General features: G+C 37.3%; 1 protein-coding gene across 1 annotated transcript in view; it reads left to right on the top strand.

Annotated features, from left to right (window-relative positions):
• Positions 1–1126: 1126 nt before the first annotated feature.
• The window catches only part of LOC131064168 (uncharacterized), a 97249-nt gene continuing 75659 nt past the window's right edge, over positions 1127–22716 (top strand). Inside the window, exon 1 of the mRNA XM_057998203.2 lies at positions 1127–1776. Within this exon, the coding sequence (XP_057854186.2) occupies positions 1554–1776 (223 nt within the window). The 5' untranslated portion in view covers positions 1127–1553. The remainder of the gene's footprint in view (positions 1777–22716) is intronic.

Genomic DNA, 22716 nt, shown 5'->3' with positions numbered 1-22716 from the left:
ATCCCATTTTATTTTTAAAGTTGTAGATTGATAGGGGGAGCCTTCCCTTAATTAGGAGAGTTTTACTCACACACTGTGGTTGAAACCACAATTTTGTATATTTCCTCAAGTGTACAAAATTTTCAACCCACATAACCAATAAGAATACATAAAAATAATATTTTTAAATTATTTTAAATAAAAATTAAAAATAAACTAAAATATTTTTGTCTAAATTTTTTTAATTCTAGAGAATGATTGGTTAAATTAACTGATTTTTTTTTAATGATTGCAATCGTATCTTGCCTTAGCAGGAACTAATAATAACAAAAAATACAAATATTTGTTATAGATAACTTTTGCAGTCTATATGAAAAAAGACAAGAGAAAGAGGAAATACTATTTAGATGGATTTAACTCCACATACAATTAGCATTGTAAAGTTTATATAAAAACAAATATCACTTGGAGAGCAAAGATACTCGTAGCCTAGTGAAAACCTACATCATCATTAGGGTGCGGTCCCATGAAGGGGCTTAAGCTTCTATTTTCATGGAGCAAGAGAGAATCTTTTCCTAGAAATTAGTAGCTCCTACTTTTAAGGACTGCATATTTCAGTGGGTGAAATTGGGGCGGCGCTAGAAATTGCCCCACCCAGTTAGGGATGATATCTACCACTTGTCACATATCTAAGTTTAGATTGCTCTTAAAAAAGATGTTTTGGAGGGAAAATTAGTTTTTTAACTTGTTTTTATCGTTGCAAAATAATAGAAGATAAAGCTATGTATTCATGAGACCACCTTCTTCCTTAAATTTAGGAGAGCCCAATGAGACAAGTAACTTTAAAATATTCCAAAAAAATGTCACGAGTTGCAACGCTATTTTTTAGGAAGCCCTCCTCCATGAGACCCCACTCTTAGTGTGAAACATGTAGATAGAAGAAACCAAAAAAGAAATGATACAAAAAATTGCTTTACAAAATTACTTTATTTAAAATCTCCATAATCAGATCAAATATAGAAACACTTAAACAACAATATTTTTTCATAATTTATTAAAAAATATTAATTTTTTTTTCAACTAAATCAACTTTCTTTAATCTCATAAAGAAAAAAACTTCTACTTCTGTTCTAATCCATTTAGCTGAGTTGTATCCTTCAAAATAAGACTTCCACACTTACAGAAAAATTAACATCCATCAGACCAAAGATAATTGACAGGACAGCTTTTCAAATGCTGATCTTATGCTCTAGAAGACCAAAGATAATTGACAGGACAGGATACTCTGCCATTTTTGTTTTCTCAAGTAGACAAATCATGTAAAAATATTATCTTTCGGATAACTAGATAATAAATCACCCCGTTACTCAGTATGGAAGACTCTCTGGAAAAAATATGATATATGATTTCGCTGGACGGATATCCCCTTCCATGGTGGTTATTATGTGATCAATTATTGACATTGCCAACCAACATCAGTTGTATCCTCTGTGTTCGAAATTTGCCAAAGCCACGGCTGCTAGCAATCGTAATATAAGATAAGCTGTGGAGAAGATTTTACGCAGGGCAAATTAATGGGCGTTATAGTGGGTGGGGTGGCATTTTCCCCTATCTCCATACCATCCAAAGTTAATGTAACCTGCAATTCTTTACCATGCCTAAAAATTGGACGCAGCAAGGGCAGGATTGTGGTAAGTAAGTTTTCAGGTGGTAACGGTCACATTGAGTTGAGTGGAGAGCAGCTCAAATCCCAGTTGGAATCGCTTCAGAGGGAAGCTGACCAAACCATAGAAAAAGGTATATCTTATAAGCAAACCCTCGTCGTATAGCGTTCTTCATTTCAATTTTAGAGGTATAATCGTTCTATTGTTTGGAGATTAGTATATAGTATGTTGGTGCAGAGTGGGTATAAACCACACAGTATAAACATAAGAACAACAGTCAAGTATCCGCACTAAAACTCAGGTGTTTGCCTATAAGGATACTTTAAAGTTCATTTTTAATTGTACTTGGCAATTCAATGATTATAAAAATGCACCCATTCAGAGCTGTTTCGTAATTAGCACATATATATTCTAATTGATTCACCATCACGAATCTTATTTAATTCCATATGAAACTTAATCGATTGTATAACTGCCCCACAGCCCCCTGAGGATTTTTTGAAGAAAACAGTGAAATTTGTGCTCAGTAACGAGTTGTTTAGGTGCTTTATGAAAGAGATAATTTTATAGATTAAATGTAACAAAAATATGAAGTAAAATATCACAAGTACAGAGCAAATCACAAGAAGTTAACCTCGAGAACCCAGTGTTGGAATGAACTTCAGAAGACAAAGACAGTTTTTCTCATCTTGCTATTATTTCCTTCCAATTTTATATACTCACTATCTTTGCAAGTTTAGTGCTCGGATCATCTTCTGTCTTTGCAGACCTTTGTACAACTTGCATACTTTGTTTTCTTGCTGAGAATCATTAGATTAGGAGTGTTTGAGAGGATGTTTCGAGTTTATGTGCATAGTGTGTTTGACTACAATAGAGGATAGTATCTTGGTATGTTAAACTTGTGTGCTTTCTTAGGATCCGATATTAGATCACACTTTCCTAATTGTCAGGCTTTGGTCCACAAAGTCTTAGACTCAATTGACAATGGAAGAAATTCCTCCATTGTCTCCTTGGAATACCACTTTGCTTTACTTGACAATTGCCCTTTCTACCCAATTTTCCATTTCTCTTTCTATTTTGGGTTCTCATCTTTCTCTACCATATGACATTCTTGTCCAACTTGTCTTGAGTATTATGTGCAAGGTCTTCAATAGGTTCTCCATTAGGCAACATAAAAGAGATGTAAGTTTCAACATTTAGAATAAGATATAACTTCATATTGCGAGGTAGGTCTAATATGAATGTATTTTGCCAACGTGTTGAATAATTTTAAACGGACAACACCTAAGTGGTTTTAACTTCTTTGTCTCATCTTGGAGTCTTAGTTTTTTCAAATACAAACATATTTTGTCCCCAATTCAAAACTTATGTTCAACTCTTTGTTTTTGATTATAGGATAAAATAGGTTTTGAAGGGACCCAAAACCCTATTTATAAAATGCTGTCAAAAAGATAGACACTTGTAACCAACAACCAACTTACAGAAAACAAACCACCAAAACACAACAAAAACAACGACAACAAACTGACTTAATTAATTGTTTTGACAACTTCAGCAACTTCGATTTCCCATTGAAATATGTTCAACTCTATGTTGATCATGTCTGACCTTGGCTTAATGTGGGACCCCTTTAACCTCTCTTGTACTTGGTGTTTAGCACACTCAATATTGTTTTGATACAAGAACATTCGTTTTGACTAGGTTTTGTGCAAGGTATATGTAACTTTGCAAGTCTTACTTCAAATTGAGTTTCCTAGATGAAATACAAATCCTATCTAATTTGGAGATCTCAAATAAACTTGAAGAAAGTGATAAGGACAGAAATACTAATTCTACTTGCCAATCAACATGGAAGATTGCCTCAAACTTAACTGTTCATACTCGTAGACATCTAAATTACATCATTTTCTATTGTCAATTCTGCACATTAATTCATCTTAACTAATTCCCTCCAATATCACCACATTGATTAATTAATTAATTGCACCATATCATTATATTCTATTAGCTGATTATTTATCATTAATTAGCTAGGTAATTTCTTTTAATTAATTAATTAATTAATTCCCATCTTTATTCTCTAACATTACTTCGCAATTAATTGATCATTATCAATCATAGTTACTAGGAGACCCATCTCCTACCCCTGGAGACACGTCTCCAAAAAATTCCTGATGCATAGGGTGCTTTTGGCTGTTGTCTCCAAAGTCTCCTAACTAGAAATTGACGTCTCTTGCCAAAAAACTTAGGGTAAAGCACAGTAAAAGGCAAAAAAGGAAGGTAAATAAATAAAATAAGCTTGCAGCAAAGCGAAGTTGTAGGAAAGACAAAAATCCATGCAAAGTTATAGTGATCGGTGTTGACGGGTGTGCTCGTTTAACCACAGGCAATGACACAGATCATTGTTGCCTTCCCAACCATAGACAATATACTTCTATCGTCTCCCTGGAGTACTACTTTTCTGGATAATGCAAATTAATTGTATATTCGATCTGCCTATGTATTGACCTGCTTGTCTTTTACACTCTACCCCAATGAGGAGGAAATTAACTTATATATATACTCGTTACGATGACTCTTCATGAAGAGTTGGCCTCTTTCAAAGTGAGGTGACTTTTGGACTGAGTCGGCATAAATATAGAGTCGACTTCAATATTTATAGATGATTTCAAACTTAGGAGATAACTCCAGCCGCTACTAACATCAACACTCCCTTTTAGCTAGGGAGGTATCTTTCCAAATATCCATGTCATGGAGTCTCTCAACATGACACCCACAATGGCTACACCCATTTGTGAAAAAGAGTTTATCACAGAGTCTCTCAACATGATAATGTCATGGAGTCTCTCAACATGACGTCCACCATGGCTACTCCCATATGTGGAAAGAAACACAAGTACAAACGGAGTCACTTAACGTGATGTCCACAATGGTTACTCCCATGTGTGGAAGGTAATATGTGCACAAGTGCCCATCACGGAGTCACTCAACGTGATGTCGTCATGGAGTCACTCAACATGACGTCCACCATGGCTACTCCCAGAGGGTGGATAAACATAAGAAAGAGAATTATCACAAAGTCTCTCAATGTGATGTTGTCATGGAGTCACTCAACATGACATCCACCATGGCTACACCTAGAGGGTGGAAAGAACCACATCTCTGTCTTAGAGATGGACAAGGGCTTTCACCTCAAATTTCTCCGTCTCAAAGAAAAATGCATTAGCAAGGGCTTTCACCTCAAATTTCTTCTTCTCAGAGAAAAATGCATTAACAAGGGCTTTCACCTCAAATTTATCCGTCCTAGAGAAAAATGCATTAACAAGGGCTTTCACCTCAAATTTCTCCGTCTCAAAGAAAAATGCATTAACAATAGATAACATAAATCACTGATGCTAAGCCTCCCTCTCAGCAAGGGCTTCAAGTACTAGTATCAACCTCCTAACCTTCTTGTCCAAAGTTGCCTCTATTGGTTTGTCAGACTCCCTCTGAATGTTAATTCCTCCTCTTCGAAGAAACTGATTGTAATGACAATTAGTATGGGTTATTCCTCTTCGTGAGATGTCTCCAGCCACCAACTCAGTCCCATGGCGATCCAAAATTATTGCCTTTCTTGATTTCTGTTGTCGCTCTGCCTCTGCTGAACTCATTTTCACACGGTCTCTTGCAGATTCATTGAGGATGCGTGGGACAATTAAATTGCGCCAAGAAGAACCAGTTTCAACAAGTTCACCATTCACCACTTCGTTGTTCTTCATATATGTCAAAATTCATTATTATCTGGTGTTTATATACATGTGATGGTAGTGAACAAAGTGCTTAAAATAGCACTCATACGGTTCACAACAAATAACAAATTATCACACGTATTCAAAACAAACCAAACAAATAAAACAACACTCTATACGGGACCCATTTTAATATTTCACAATTACGAGGCTTCTGTAATATCTTTGACTTAGAACCGTCTTCTTTCCAATTTCCCGAACTTGGAAAGTAATCATATCAGAACTTTGAAAGTAATCAGCTTGATCAACAATGCAAGCCAATGAAAGTTGACACCACGCTCTCTACTACAAGCCTTGCATTGTTATGGTCACGAGCCTTTGATAGATTTGCTGCGCCAACTTCATCCCAGTATGGGCCGATGTGAATAGAGAGAGCCAATGGAAACTGAAACTCTCGATGATAAGCTAGCTCAACGCGATGACCCAAAACAATTGCCAGCTAATGAATCTATCTCAGTCAATGTAACACAGCTGTGCCAGGCACGTCTACAACTTCCACACCATATTATCATTTGCTGAGTAGGTGAGTCCACAAATAGCCACCACAAATATTTGAGTTTAATTTGGCCAATACGCTATCCAAAATAAAGTACGCCTCCCGAAATGATTGACAATTGAATTGGCATGTACACTGTTTGATCTGGGGCTATGTAGATATGTGGCCTCTACTCCTGTTGTATCGGTTTACACATGACTTTGAGCGACACAAATGCAAGGTCGATATCAATACTCTAATGTTGAACGACAAAGCTCCTTCCATCATTATCAAACAGAGAGTAGCACTGCGGTTCTGCTATAGAGTCACCACTCTGCCACTTTCATTCTATAGACTTGGAAGTCGCCATGACCTTCAGAATGTGTTAGCAGAGAATCAATTGATTTGAGCATGTAGAAGAGACGACATGAATACACACACACGTATGGCTCTCCTGTGGCTGCACTGCCAAAAACTTCTGAATCGAGGCCCACTCCCTCATGCAACCCACACTGCATGCTGGAAGATAACAAAATACCAGTCTGCTCTTGAATCTTCAATGTAGATCTTTGCGGAGGTTCTCCATCTTCAACGCACAGGCACAATACTTTTATTGTTGCTTTGATACCATGTTGATGGGTGTGCTCGTTTAACCATAGGCAATGACACAGATCATTTTTGCCTTCCCAACCATAGACAATATACTGCTATCGTCTCCCTCGAGCACTACTTTTCTGGATAATGTAGATTAATTGTATATTCGATCTGCCTATGTATCGACCTGCTTGTCTTCTACACTCTACCCCAATGAGGAGGAAATTAACTTATATATGTGCCCGTTACGGTGACTCTTCATGAAGAGTTGGCCTCTTTCAAAGTGAGATGACTTTTGGACTGAGTCGGCATAAATATAGAGTCGGCTTCAATATTTATAGATGATTTCGAACTTAGGAGATAACTCCAGCCGCTACTAACATCAACAATCGGATCCACTGACAATGTAGAATTTTTGAGAGGGACATAAAGAGTTGTATGACTGATTTTTTGTCATTGTAATGGTCTAAAGAGAAATTGCCTTTACTATCTAGCCGACAATATTGAGCGTACTCAACACCTATATTACTTTACTTTCACTAAATCATTTAGACTGGCTATGGTACTACCCGTATAAGCAATTTTAATTTCAATTATGTTAAATTTTCAAGTTAATGTTAAACTTTACCATTGTTCTTGTTTTCAAAGTTCTCTATCATGATATTTTCTGAAAACTATTACATTATATTAAAAAAAAATTGATATCTCCAAGTACCCGTCTCCTATTCTTGAAAATTAGCCGTACCAATACCAATACTAGTCTCCAGAGTCTACAAGTACCCCTGACTTATGGTAACCTCGTTATCAATTAATTAAACAATTTCCAAACAAACCCTCGCACACATAAATAATTGATTATTTAGATAATTGATTAATTATCCTCTCATGCATTCCATGATTAAACCTCATGCACACATAATTAATTAGTTATGTAAATAATTAATTATTCTCTCACATGCCATTTCAAAAGTCAACTTATTCCACTCATGCAAATTTGGAAACTCCTTGACTTATGCATGCACTTCCTAAATGGAATAAATTAGATAAACTAAAGATTATGTAAATTAGATGAGTTGATGTCAACTGTTCATCTTCTCACCTAAAAATGCAAAAAAAATGAAACATTTTTTTGATAGGATGGTGGTCTAGAGGTGTTTTTAACTTAGAGACTTGGTTCTCATATGGAATGTCAGATTAAAGAACAAAGGAAAGCATGGGAAGTTCAATACTTTCTGGTTAGTTGCACATCAAATTGCAGATAATTACAGCCAATGCACATTCTACATTAGGAAACTAGATGGTGATCTCATAGAGTTTCTGTTTCATGTCTCGCAGCATAAGCATTACTTCTTCTAATTTTGTAAAGTATTTGATGTTGTGCATGATTGGTGGTGTGTCTTGTAATATCCCTCGACTAATCTGACCTCATGTTGCTTGTCGAAGACTTTGCATACAATGTCTGAACTTGTTGTTATGAGTTTCTGTTTGTATTATTTCGGTCTTGTATGCTGCAATTGATGTTTTTGAATGCCTCTAACCATGAATGATTGACTAACAATGTCATAGAAATGGCATGCCAACTGATTTTGACTTTTTACATGCAAATGAATGACTAAAAATAATAACTACAGCTGCTTGACAAATCATCTAATACTTGGCATGCATCTATTCAACCCAATATGAGGTACAACAAAAGACACTTACAGCTAATAGACATTTAGACAAACATGTGGCATACAACCTTGTATCTCCTTCTTAAGAAGCAAACCAAGTATAATGCTGATATACATCTGATCTAAAAGCAATGCCAATAGGCATTTTAACAAACACTCAGCATGCAAACTATAAATTATATGGCAGCATCATAATGAAGTCTTTTATTGATTATTCTCACGCCAAATAGTTATAAAGATATAGCATGTAATTCCCAGAACTTATGATAGCAAAATTAGAGAACCTAGTATGTAAAATGCCTGCTGCAAATGATGGTCTCCACTCTACAATGTATATAATCTGCCAGTTAAGCATGTCCCTGCTGTAGCTGTATATAATCTGCCAATTAAATGATTGATCTCCTCATGTATAATGGCAGCCAATATGAATTTCCAGGTCTTCTGTAGATATACCTTCCAATCCTTCAAACCCTAGATGAAATCTTCCCTGTTAGCACAAATTGGACTCTTGGATGAAACCCACAATTAGGCAATAATCTCAGCTGGTATCTCACAGCCTCAAAATTGCACAAACACTGAAACGTTTTCATTCTCCAATGCTGGAAATGACTTAAATCCTTGTGTATTTCTACACACAACTCTCATATCAAAAAGCACAAGTTTATAATCTTCAAGCATGAAAAAGCATTTGCTTTTTGAGTCCTTTAATAACCTCAATCTCCTTAATAGCATTTAAATCCACTTTAGGGTTTGCATAATAACTTTATTTAATATCCTCATAAGTGGGTGCCCAAGACTTGAATTATTAGATGCACATTAATATCTTTTAAAATGATATTTTATATTTATCTTTTGACTTTAACAAATGCATCAATAAATAGGCCTCAAATATTAAAAATGATTAATTGCACTTTAAGTCACTTAATTGAGGGTCATGGCCCCATTGCACATAAAGTGACTTTAATAACTTTATAATATGCCTTTAATGATTAATTATTAATAAAGTATTTACTTTATTAATAATTAAAATAACATAACTCCATAAATACTCATTATTTCTCGATCTCGTCTGAACCAGGGAGTCAACCATTGCATCCACTGTGCATCCATCTGCCTTACTAAAAATAGTAAGGGTTCCTCTCAATCATCCACTTACTATAAATAGTAAGTGTGTAGAATTGAGTCCAACGAAGGCCAAAGATGAACTTTGGATGGAAATAAGCCTCTTGCTTTGATAACTGAGTCCCTCTAACCAACTGTCTTAGCCTACGAGGGCCAAGAATAGGCTAAAGTCCAATGAAGCAATAGTCTGCAAAAAATTGCTATTATACCCAATTAATCCTGAATCCTAGAGCTAGCCGATTTATTCCCCGAAAATATCCCAATTCATGAAAAAATCGTTGACCAAGCGTTGACCCAATTTTCAAAGATTTTTTGCATTTAAATCACGTTAAAATCATGTTAAAAACCCCAAAACTGGCAAAAGTGAAAAAAAACATTGTAAAAACTTACAAAACCCTAGAAAAATGCGTGAAATTACTGAATTGCTTAGAAATAGGGTTGGTCTGAGACAAAATCAAAGTCAATGTGGAATCAACGTTGAAAATGTTTGTTATTTTGTCCATTTTCAGGGGGTTCATCATTCCCCACATTTCACTTGTTCAAACCCACAAGCTCAACGACCTGTTGATGTGTTTTTTATGCACAGAACATTTCAGAATAAAGTACCAAGGTAATTTACCCTCTCTTGAACAAAATCACCTCAGATGCTAAGAATGAGATCAACTAAAATGATTCCAAGGTTTCTACATGTCAGGTCTTGACGGGTGGGTAAGTTTAGTGGTTGATGTGAATTGCTGTGTTTCACTTGGGGGCTTACGCAAATGTTTGGACTACCATGAATGATGCGGAATAGGTGTGCTGACAACTTAGGATATAACAATGAAGCTCTGGACTTAATTCTTACTAAAAAATGGGCAAAAGGAATAGGGTTAAGGAAATCTATTCTAAGCCTAGGAATGTAGGAAATCATGAACAAATCTAGTGGAATCAAACTAGGCAAGGTCTCACAAACAAGTATTGACATAGGCTTAGTGCAATCATCTAAGGTATACTTAAAGATTTTCAGGCTATCACCATCAAACGTAGACACCATCCAAGTTGATGTTTGTCAACAGACGCGTAATAGTTGAAGTTATGCTTACTCAAATTCTAGCTGACCACACAAGGCGCACTTACCAGCGGCAAGAGGCTAGTGGTATGGATTAAGGATTCCACACAAATGAATTCAACAAATCTTCCACTCAATCTAACATACATAAAAATAAATTCTAATCTAAATTCTAATCTAACTTGGAGGAATTGAGAACCATGAATGCAAATACAACACTTGAAGAGCAAAATCACCAACAATTGAACAATGATTAGGATTCAAATAGCTGTAGCATATACCAACAATTCTACAAAAACTCTCCCTTACAAATGAGAGACAAGGGGGCATATATAAAGTCTCTCACAAAATGGATGGCCCAGATTGATCTAAGATCAACTACCTGAGATCATGCCAACAAAACCCTATAATTGCCCTAATTAGAGTTACATAAAAAATGGCGCCACCAACATATGGCCCAATGAAAAGATACCTTGTCATCATAGAGGGAATCTTCTAGAAGATTCCTCCCTGCATCTCTCTCTCTCCTAGCATACTCCAAGAATCTAGCCAATACTGAATCTAACTCCTCCATGGAAATGCTAGGCAAGGTATCCTGCTGTAAATCAATCACGTCCAATGAATCTGAGCAAGCATTCAAAGTGTTCTCCCATTCTGGCATGAGCTTCTGCGAACTATGAATATGAATCAACAAAGAGACCAAGTCATCTATCTGACTCTTCTTCAAAGAGTCCAATTGGCAAAAATACATAAATTTCATCTTGTCTCTTAATTCGGCTAAGTGTAAACCACTAGCATCACTAACATCAACACCCAATAATTCCTCAATCGAGACAAGGATCTTCATGTGAATGTCCTGAATTAATCCTTCCATTTCCATGTAACTCGACTGGGCTAGTGAACAATACCAGCCATGGAAATCGTATCTGTCTCCATTGTGCACAATGTTCTCGTTGACCAAGGTGGAACTAGGAGTCTTCTTCAATGCCTGGAGGCGTGGAATAGTCTTGTCTTGAATAGGCCGGAATTCTTCCCAAACTCCCTCAAAATACTAGATTTTGAATATAAGCCCTGTTGTCCTATCAAATGCATGAACAAACTGAGTAAGGAAATCATCTGCCTGCTTTCTTGTGCTTTCAATCCATTTTTCCAGCTCTGAGTGTGTACCTCTCGCTACCTCGCAGTGTGAATGTATTCCATGGTCAACTGCAATAGGGGAAATAAGGGTGGGATCTCCACGTCTTGTACCTGCAATATACTCTCTGAGTCTAATATTTTTTTCTCTGTACCTTTCATTCTCCGCAACCGCTCTGTCTAACCTTGCATTGATTGCCTGGAGGTTGTCACCAATCTCCTGGAATTCCTGCTCTGTGGATGTACGACCAAGGGCGACTGAAGTGATCTGGAAATCCATAGGAGTAGCAATGTTTGCTGTCACGCTTGCAATAGGAACAACAATTTGTGCAATCCGCATTCCTGTCTCATCTCTAGTTATGTGCGACAAAATCTCCGCTCTCTTGGGCTCCTTCTTCTTAGCACTCCTAGCTAGGTAGTCATCAATATCATCAATAGGCTGTACCTCTATCATTTGTTTACTTTTCTCCATACTTCTCCTCAGCCATTTAGGAATAGCGGCCATCTCCATACCATCATCGAGACATACTTCTCGATCAAGTCCTTTCAATGCCGAAATAACATCATCATTATCATCAGGATTATCCCTGGTCCAATCCTATACCTCATTTCCCAAGCTAACTTCCAAAAGGACAGTAGGGGAGTCCGACTGATCATTATTCTCATCAGGAGGTGCAGATGTCGCTGTGGCATGAAATTCCTGAATATTCTCTGGTAGTATCACTGTGTTGGAACACTGCTGAGTCTCCTTGTTCTGTTTTGTTACTTCAATCACTTCGATTGATGAGACGCTGGGAGGGGGTGAAGGAATGATGAGTGGAGGAATGATAGTCTTCTGTTTCTTCTTCACATCTTCAATCTTCTTCCCTCTGGCCTTGACTTCTCTTGGCGTGTTCTTCCTTCTCTTGGGAGCTTGACTCTCCTCGTCTGCATGAATCCTGACATCACTGACAGTCCTTTGATCATCCTCGGAAGTAGACTCTTTCGGCTTCATCTTTTTCATAAGTGAAGGGAACACCCATGTCAACTAACTTATTCATCTGTATGTCCACCCATAGGCGGGAGAAATTCAAGACCTCTCTTATCAATGTATTCAGGTTGATCTCTTCTGACTTTGACCAATTAGGCAATAGGATTGCCTTTTTCATTTCACTCTCATACTGTGGATGTGTATGATCTCTATCATCTAATACCTAATCAGGAATGAGGAAAAGTCCACACTTCCTCATGAAATCCACTAACATTCTGGACCACATTCTTCTCTTCACTGCTTGCTCGTCCATCAGGTTAGCCCAATAATCTTCTATGTCAATCTTATGAGTGAACTTCTCTCCTCTGATCCTTCCGACCTTTTTGTCTGGATCGAATCTTTCTCTCTTCTTATATGTAGCAAGTCGATAGAATGCAAGCTCCTCACTCGCAGTGCTGGTGGCTATGGCGGACTGGCAAACCTCTGACGTCTTCCCAACTGAAATAGGGAATGTCATTCCTGTCTTGTGCTTCTCTCTCTGGACAACATCGAAGTCTAGAAGCTGTCTCGCCACTTCCAACAATATCATTCTGTCGGTTGGATACCTAGGAAGTCTATAGGGTTCGGATTGAAACCCATGAATCCTGAGGTATGTGAAAGTGGGAAACTGTATATACCATGATCCATACTTTTCTATTAACTCGGTTGCCTCCTTGGACAATCTTCTATGGATTCCGCTTTGCAGCATCCGTGTGATGTACATAGTGAATGCATCATTCACTCTCTTATAGTCTTCAATTCTATGCATGCTCAGCTGGGGGTAGCATTCATAACTCTTAAACTGTCCTTGCCCATTCCCGACTTCGCCTTTGCATATTAATCCTCTATGTGAAACAAATCGTGCAAGCAGGTACACCAGGTAGGAAGTCATGGCGAATGACTTGGACCGCTCTACATTCCTCAGCTGAAAATCCAGATTGTCACTTATAATCTTGGACGAATTCACTAGTGTTCCTCTAAGACAATCCTGGATGAAGTAGAACATCCATCCATCAAATATTGTTCCCTACGGCATCCGCATCACTCTGTTGAGTAGGAATATCAAATCACTATATTCCTCCTTAAAATCTATGCACATAAGTGTCTTGGGAGCCTTGGAATGATGAGACCTAAGCTCAATCATCCACTCTTTGTTAATTAAATTCTTACATACACCCATCTTCTTCATGTATCTGTCTGTATAATCCTCCTTGGTCACATCTTTCATGTCTGTTCCGCGTGGAATTCCGAACACCTCAACAATGGCATCCTCAGCAAGGTAGGCGATGACAACGCCCTGAGGAGTCTTGATCATTCTTGTGAGCGGATCGTAACATCGTGCACATTCCAGGATAAGCTCACTGCACTGTATGGAATGTGGAAATCCAGCGGCATGGAAAATGTCACTCTTCATAATATTCGCATATGCTGGAGAAGGAACCTGATCTCTGACTCCGAACATCCGACGCTGCATCTAGTCGAAGTCCAGGAAATGCATGTTTGTATCAGCGATCTCCTTCCATCTGGATGAAATCTTAAACTCTGGATAAAATCCAGTCTTCAGCAGTTCTTTTCTTTCCTTATATGACTTTGACATCGCACCTGTACGAAGCTCGAAGTTAGACTTAGGAAAATATTCGTAATAAAATTCCTGACTTTCTAAAGATTTAGCTAAATTTAGAGCATGGAGTCAGGAAAATAATCCATACACTTGGTAAATTTTAGCAATTAAGTTCAAAGTGTGACAACACTAAGGCATGGAAGCCTTCCATAAAATTCATTGAATACCTCCTTACGCTTAGAAAATATGCAAGCTAGAATGCAAAGGAGTATACCGGATTGATGATGACTAAGGAAAGGTGTGAAAGGTTGTGTTTTCACACAATGAACGTCTGAAGACACCTTCCGCAGTCAACAATGGAGGTCAAAATTCTGAAGACAACCTAAAAATCAGTCTTTTAAAACATGTTGTAATCTTCAAAATGTGCATAATCTTGATAAAAATCAGTTCTAATTATCAAAACAATCATTTTCTGGAATGTAAGTATGGTTGGTAAAATTTAGTTTTCTGAGGACAAGTCTGAAAATCGGATACTTCAGACTTACCAGCACTTTGCAAAGTGGTTTAAATCCCTGAAAAATGATGAAAAATTGCTAAGGAAACAACCCCAAGCAAATTCGCCAAAACTGGTTAGGTGGCTGGAAATGAAAATTTCTGAGGACAACCGCCTAACAATGGAGTTTCAGACCTGCAATAGAGATAAAATGGTCTAAAAAATGCACAGAAAACTCCATAAAACACCTCCAAATGCTAAATGTTTAAGTTGGAATTGGCTGGGCAATAAAAACTTAAGTCTGAAAATTAATGGCAGCCATTAATGGAGGTCAAAATTTGAAGCAAACCTCAGATCTGAAGCGAATCAGCAGGCTGGAAATGATGGTAGCCAACAAGCATGCACGAAAACCATCAAAATGTGGCACCAAATCACCTCCTTAGCAAAATCGAATTTTCCCAACTATGGCGCCAAACTGAAATTTGAAGATTGATGTCAATGGCAGCCTTGATCTGCAGTAGCAAGGATGGCAGCAATTTGAAAAATCGCCCAAGTTGGGATTAGATACCCCAAACACAAAAAATTGCCTTAGTTAGCAAAAATCGAAATTTTTTAGAATTCTGAAAAATGATGTTAATGGCAGCAATCTGCAGCAATGAAGGTCTGAACAACAAGCAAAAATGGTGGAGGAAAAATCGCCCAAGTCTCCAATCATGAAATTGCCAATTTTCACCAAAAAATGCTGAAGTTTGAAAAAATCGCTGAACTTAGCAAAATCGAAATTCTGAAACTGGTCTTTAATGGTAGCCAAGAGGAATAGATCAGCAAGCTGGAAAAAATGGAGGAAAATAAATCCTCAATCCCTCACTTCACAAAAACGCTTTGATAAAAATTCGCCCAACTTGGAGAAAAATCGCTTTCATGGAGACACCTGGCAGAAATAATAATAAAATAATACTAAGTCTCCTCTCATATACTTGCTTTCACCTCTCACTTTCATCACACAAGCAACATGGGATAATGTAATTTTATACCCTAGGTATGTTAATCAGATTTATATAATTGATTATGCCCTAGATTGTAATCAGATTTCCAGTATTTTAATAAGCCAACATTCAGTAAAATCAGAAATAAAAACAGTAGACAAACAAGCATACCCTGGGAAAACCTCCAAGGAGGAAAAACCCAGCATGAAAGACCCACAGGTCAGATTATATATTCTCCTCTAAATCATAAGTACAATACTTAGCTTGAATCTGATCTTCACATATCAGATTTGTCCCTTTGCATGCCTCAAAACTGCATCAAAATACACTATGTCCTCTTGGACAATTTTGCACAAGTCTGGATAAGTTCGCACCCTTCCTTGAAAGTTCGCACCTTAGCAGCAGAGCTAAATTCGCTTTTGCTTGAGATTGATTGATGATTTTGACTTGAGAAAATGTCCTTTATTTATATGCGCTTTTAACCTTTATTTCAAGTCGGCCTCCTTTGGGTTTTGGCGCCAAATTTATTATGGCGTGAGTGTTTTAGGATAGCGTGAGAGATAGAGTTGGGCCTAGACTTGGGGTCACGTTACCCTTTAGGGCCCAGACCTAAAAGGGTTCGGATGTTGCCTCAAGGCAATCCGAACCCTATAAAGCCCTAGTTATAAACAACAGATAAAACACTTGTATAAATACTTGCTTGGTGAAAACCTAACTTGCTTCTAGAAGGTTCAAATATTAAATGATTATTTGCAAGTTATTAAATTTGCTTTTAAATTTTAAATAATCATTAATAATTATTTAAAAGCAATTAAATGGGGCTTATTTATAAAAATATTGCAAATTAAATCCAAAGTAAGCCTCTAGGGGAAAATCGATAGAGGTTGGGATTGAAAAATCCCTTTAAAAATCATTAAAATCGTCAAAAATTTCCCATAAGGGAAATTCGACCCATGCTTGGATAAAAATCCATGCATAACTTCATCAAAATGCACACAAAAAACCTCCCAGGGGAAAATCGATAGGAGCTTGGACAAAAATCTAGACAAAAATCCACTCTATTTGCAAAAAATCACCCCCAGGGGAAATTCAATATTAGTCTGGACAAAAATGCACACTTAAAACTCACTTAACTTGGAAAAAAACCTCCCTGGTGGTATTTCGACCTCAGTCTAGATGAAAATCCGGACTCAAAACTCTTCAAAAATATTCCTAGTGGAAAATCGATCCCTGTCTGGATGAAAATCCTTACAAATGCTCTCAGGGGAAATTCGACCTCTGTTTGGATGGAAATCCGGACAAAAAATCCTCACTTAGTTGTCACAAAAATCCTGGTAGAAAATCGACCCAGGCATGGAATTATCCTCGCATTCCAGTCCGCACTCCCAGTGGAAAATCGATGGCAGTCTGAATAAATCTTGACACTTAGCCAAATTTTAGCACTTCCAGGGGAAATTCGACTTGGGTATGGATAAACAGTGGGGGAAAATAGTAGCCAGTATGGATTTCAGGGGAAACCCATGTGTAGTGTGGATTTTGAGTGGGGGAATGGGTTGGGTAGTCTGGAATGTGAGGGGAAAAGCACCTCTAGCATGGATTTTGACCCTTTAACCCTTGGAATATGAATTTCCCTTAGGATTTTATCATTTTAACCACTCAAAATCACTTAGAAACATTAAATTTAAACTGGACTTAGGCTAATTTTCCAAAAATATGAGCGAAACGCTAGGAAAATATTGGAATAAAGTGCGAAATCAATTTAAATAATACCTTAGGAGCGAGAAAACAACTCCAAAAGGTCTGTGAATATCTTGGCACTTTAAAATCGCTGATGTGCGTGTTTAGAAACACGTTAATGCTCAAATAGGTCTACACTTAGACAAAGCTTAGGATCATTAAAATATCAACTTTTGCAACTTGATCCTGTAACTTAAAAAACCCTAGACGACACTAGGAATGATCAAAACTCCGAGACTCGGGCACGGGAAACACAAAATTGCCCACTAAGCAGCCAAAACCCTAACCTAACAATGCAGAAAGCCGGCAAAGAGGGGGTCCCCGTTAGCAATGGGGCGATGTGTGAAAAGGTCACAACACGACCCAACAAAGGTAGAAAGCCCACGAACTCAATGGCCTAGTAGGGGTTTGAACCTTGGTGGCTACCTCACCAATGGAGTTTTTCTACCACAACACTAAACGTTCAAAGACATATTTAATATATGTAGATATAGATATATGATTTTTAATATATAATTGATATAGTTAATTTTTGCTCAAAAAAAGACATACAATTCATTATGTGAGCAATATATCTAAAGTGCTCCATGAAATAAATCTGAATGACAACAAACAAGCTTACATAGTTGTAATAAAAGAGCCTCCAACACACAATCATTAAAATTTGTCTCTACCTAAAATAGTAGTTGCAAGCTAGGTATTGCCAAAACCAGTGGCTTGCTAATCTTTTACTTCAGCTAAACAAATGCCTTTTGTTGAATTCTACCCCATATAAAAGACTTACCAATTGCCATCAGGGAATATAAAGAATTGCAACCATGGAATATGATTTGATAAGCTTTCTCAAATATTGAACTACCCCTAGAAAATTCCTTGCCTCAATCAGAATGAAAGTCTTGGATCACTTCAAAATGGCTTCCACTTTCACTAAATTCCTAACGATTGTTGGATCTCTGTCTGATAAATTTTGATCTCAGCTACTTCATAGACTTAGCTAATCTTTGATCTCAGACTTAGACAACTATTTGGTGTATTTGGTGACTACCCTTTTAAAAAGTTAAATGAATATTTGCCTATGTAATCAGCAATAAGAATATAAACAACAAAAATCTATTTTCTACAATTCATGGGTTAAACTCCTTGTCTCAATCACAATGAAAGTCTTGGATTACTTTAAAATGGCTTCCACTTTTACTAAATTCCTAACAATAGTTGGATCTCTGTCTGATAATTTTGATCTCAGCTACTTCATAGACTTAGCTAATAACCCTAGAAAACTCCTTGCCTCAATCACAATGAAAGTCTTGGATCACTTCAAAATGGCTTCCACTTTTACTAAATTCCTAACAATAGTTGGATCTCAGTCTGATAAATTTCGATCTTAGCTATACTTCATAGACTTAGCTAATCTTTGATCTCAGACTTAGACAACTATTTGGTGTATTTGGTGACTGCCCTTTAAAAAAGTTAAATGAATATTTGCCTATGTAATCAGTAACATGAATATAAACAACAAAATCTTTTTTCTACAATTCATGGGTTAAACTCTATTTTATTTACTTTCTATATCTCTATGCTATGGAAATGCCCTTTAGTTTTAAAAAAGAAGTAGTTTGTGCCTATTTTTCTACAAATTTTTACGATTTTTTAAAATCCAATTTCTTACCCATTTTAAAAAAAAATCTTATACTTTTTGGTTTGCCGATTTTTTCCCCAAATGATTTTTGTTACTATGATATAAAGCATTGCAATTGTGGATATGATTTGATAAGCTTTCTAAAATATTGAATTAACCCTACAAAACTCCTTGCCTCAATCACAATGAAATTCTTGGATCACTTCAAAATGGCTTTCACTTTTACTATTTGTCCACACTCCATAACTATTTGGTGTATTTGGTGACTACCCTCTTAAAAAGTTAACTGATTATTTGCCTATGTAATCAGTAATATGAATATAAACAACAAAAACTTATTTTCTATAGTCACGAGTTAAACTCTAAATTAATTTGCTCTTATATCTCTATGCTATGGAAATGCCCTGAAGTTATTTAAAAAAATAGTTTTTCTCTTTTTTTCTACCATTTTTTATGTTTTTTTATAAATTTGATTTTTTCCCGATTTTTTCAAAAAATCTTATACTTTTGGTTTGCCTATTTTTTCCCTAAACAATTTTTGCTACTATGGGCTAAACCATCCAAAAACAACAACATGCTAAAAGGGGGACATTACACGTTTTTTGTTCGGCTGTGATCCTTGTTAATCATAGTGAAGTGTATTTGTCCCATATTGTTTTGTTTGTCAGCTATGTGTTTTGCCTTGATGTTTGCAAGGATGTATTTTGTGGGCTATTGAGACCACGCTAGGGTTCTGTTGACGTGTATTTTGTACACAATCATACACAGAATAAAATACCCAAGGGTACCTTATCCTCTCTTGAATAAAATCTCTAACTGCTGAAGATATCGCAAGAAGGATCAGTTAGGGTGACTTCAATGTTCCTTTAAGTAGGGTCTCTACGTGTGGATAAGGACCAGTGGTCGTTGTGATTGCTGTGTCATCAAGGGGCCTTACGTTTCCGAAGTAGAATTTCCTAAACTAAACGAATTCTCAAAAAAAGATCAAAAGAGTAGGGCTTGCAAGAGATCTAGTCTAATCTAACCCTAAGAATGACTCAATGTGGACGAGATTTGGCAAGATTCTACCAACTTCAATATTGCCATAAAATAACAACTCAATTGAAATTGATGCGATCTTCTAAGGTAACGAATGATTTTTCAATTCATCAAGGATCATAGACACCACCGCAAAGGCACATATCCAAGATACAACAATGATTGAAGGTTTAAGTGATTCAAGTTTATCCAGTTGACCACGCAAGGCGTTCCTACAATCAGCAAGAAGCTAGTGGTTTGGAAAGTGAACCTCACCGACGATCAAGTCCAACACTTAGTCCTTCAAACTTAAATACTACTTTGACTGAGAATGATTCAAGAAAGTAAACAACCATGAAGATAACCATAAGAATTGCAATAAAACACCATAACTTCAATATTTTATTGATCTCAAAGCCATCATGAACAACAATTGTTTGAAATTCCTTCTTCAAAGCTCAATCTTGCTACAAAATACTTGCTTCTATCAAATTGCTAATCTCTAATCACTAATGCTGATATCTAATCTCTAGTTTCTAGTTTTTAAAATGAAAAGAAATGAGGGTATATATAGCATCCTCAATTACAATGAACTGTCCAGATCAAAAGAAGATCAATGGCCAAGATTATGACACCTAAACCCTAATTAGGGTTTATTACAAATAGCTCCCTTTTTACTGAACAATATTAAATGCATAGCCAAATATTAAATTTGGCACGAAAATCTAGGAGACATAGACCAATAACAATTAAGGTGCCACATCATCTATAACAACCTCTCATCTAGAATCTTATTCCCTTTCCAATGCTCCTTTTTAGCATATGCAATGAATCTAGACACGATTCCTTCGATCTCAGCAATTGGAATCTCGGGAAGATTCTTCATTCGTTCCTCCAAGTGGCCCTGAGAAGAGCAGCGTCCCATTCAGGTTCAAGTTCCTTGGTCTTCTCAATCAGGAGCATGGTATCAAACATCTGGTCCCGTTGCTCATCTGTAATAACATTCTCATCTTTGCAAAAGATGACCTTGACTCTATCTTCTAATTCTTGCAAATCCACATCTGTCTCAACTTCGATCCTCCTACCAAGAATAGTACGTAGTACCTCAAACACTCTGTCCTGGATCGGGTGGATAACCTCCTCAACATGATTGCATCTAGTACTGATGTCCTCGAAGAGAACTTCCTTCATCTGGAGTAACGTCGACCACTGAAGTAAACTATGAGGTCCTCCATCCATTATCTTTTCTTGCACTAGGACCTTCCTTGATGTTTGTTTGATTACTTGCAAGATAGGAATGATAACATCTTTAGTATGAGCAAAGGCAGCTACCGTTATCATCAAGTTGTGGATGACCTCAAGAACCTGAATAGCTCGGTGAATGGTCTGCATCATCCTTGTTGCAAATTCAATAGCAACTGTATGAGATTTGTCAATCCATGAGCTCATAAGCTGAACCAAACTTCTGACTCTCTCTGCCTCGCCAACTGATTCGAGGGGAAGTGTCTGCGCAGGAGATACTGCTGGATCCTGACGTCTCAAAGGCTGATTGAGATGGCTAAAGTAGCCTCTCCAAGCACTGACCTCTCGCTCAAGCTTCCTATTCTTTTCCATTTCTTCTCTAAGCTTGTCCTTAAGTGCCTCAAATGAATCAGTGGCATCATCCAACGTCTGCTCGGCTGTGAGTGGACCAAGCTCAAATGTCTCTACATCATATTCCTCTGCGAGGATCTCACCTTCATACTTGTCCACTGCTGGTGTAGCTATCTGTAATTTCCTGGATCCTGTCTCATCTCTGATCATCTTGGACATCTTAGTGGCTTTCCTCTTTTCTGTCATTTCTTGGGAATTTCCAACAAGGCTCTCTAAATCAATCACATTATCTTCGTCCTCGATCACAATCACCCTTGTTAGTCTCTCCTTTAACCAATCTGGAATGGCAGATCTTGTTTCTCTAACCTGTATCTCATTAGGCAATGTTTCTTCTTCTCTGAGAGGAGATGTTACTTCATTATCTTCCTTATCTTCATGTAGCTCATTAGCTTGGAGAGACCCACTTGGTGACCTTCGAGGTGCCTGTCCTTCTTTATCGTTCTGTACCATTGATTCCATAGACTCTTCTATCTCAAGTGTCCTCTTCTCAGGTCGAGAAGATGTGCCGGATGAACGATCTCGGTTGGCCTCTTGCTTCTTCTTGGAAGATTCTCTTTTCTCAGGTCTCTCTTTCCTCTTCGAGCCTCTTGGAGGGGGATTGCCCTCACTTACACTTCGAAGGTTGCCTTCGCTTGTATTTCTGGGATTAGGATTACCCTCACTTACACTTGCTCCTCCTTCAACTGGTCTTTCTTCCAAAGTGAAAGTCATAGATATGCCTTGCTCTCTCAACTTCTGATGCTGCACATCAACCCATCTGTGAGTACAAGACAAGACTGGAGCCATCAAAGCATCTAGATCCACAACCTCGGGTTCATTCCAATCTAGCCTCACTGATTTGCTTTCTCGATCATAAGATGATTGGAGATGTCTGCCACTGTCCTGAGCTTGGTCGGCCACTCTGTAAATTTTGCATTTTCTGATAAAGTCTAAAGGCAATCTAGAATGCATCTTTCTTTTCACTTCAAGGTCATCCAAGAGATTCATCACAAAGTCCTCTATTTGAAACTCATGCTTATATTTTCTTCCGACTGTCTCCTCTATGTACCCATATGGATCAAAGCTCTCTCTCAAGGCAAAGAATGAAAATGAATATAAAGCTAACTCTTTCTCTGCATCATCCATAGCTAGAGCATTAGGACATACC

Source organism: Cryptomeria japonica, chromosome 1 (genome assembly GCF_030272615.1).
Source record: "Cryptomeria japonica chromosome 1, Sugi_1.0, whole genome shotgun sequence".
Taxonomy (NCBI): Eukaryota; Viridiplantae; Streptophyta; class Pinopsida; order Cupressales; family Cupressaceae; genus Cryptomeria; species Cryptomeria japonica.
Note: the sequence above shows the minus strand (reverse complement) of the source record. Positions and strands in the feature narration are given on the sequence as shown.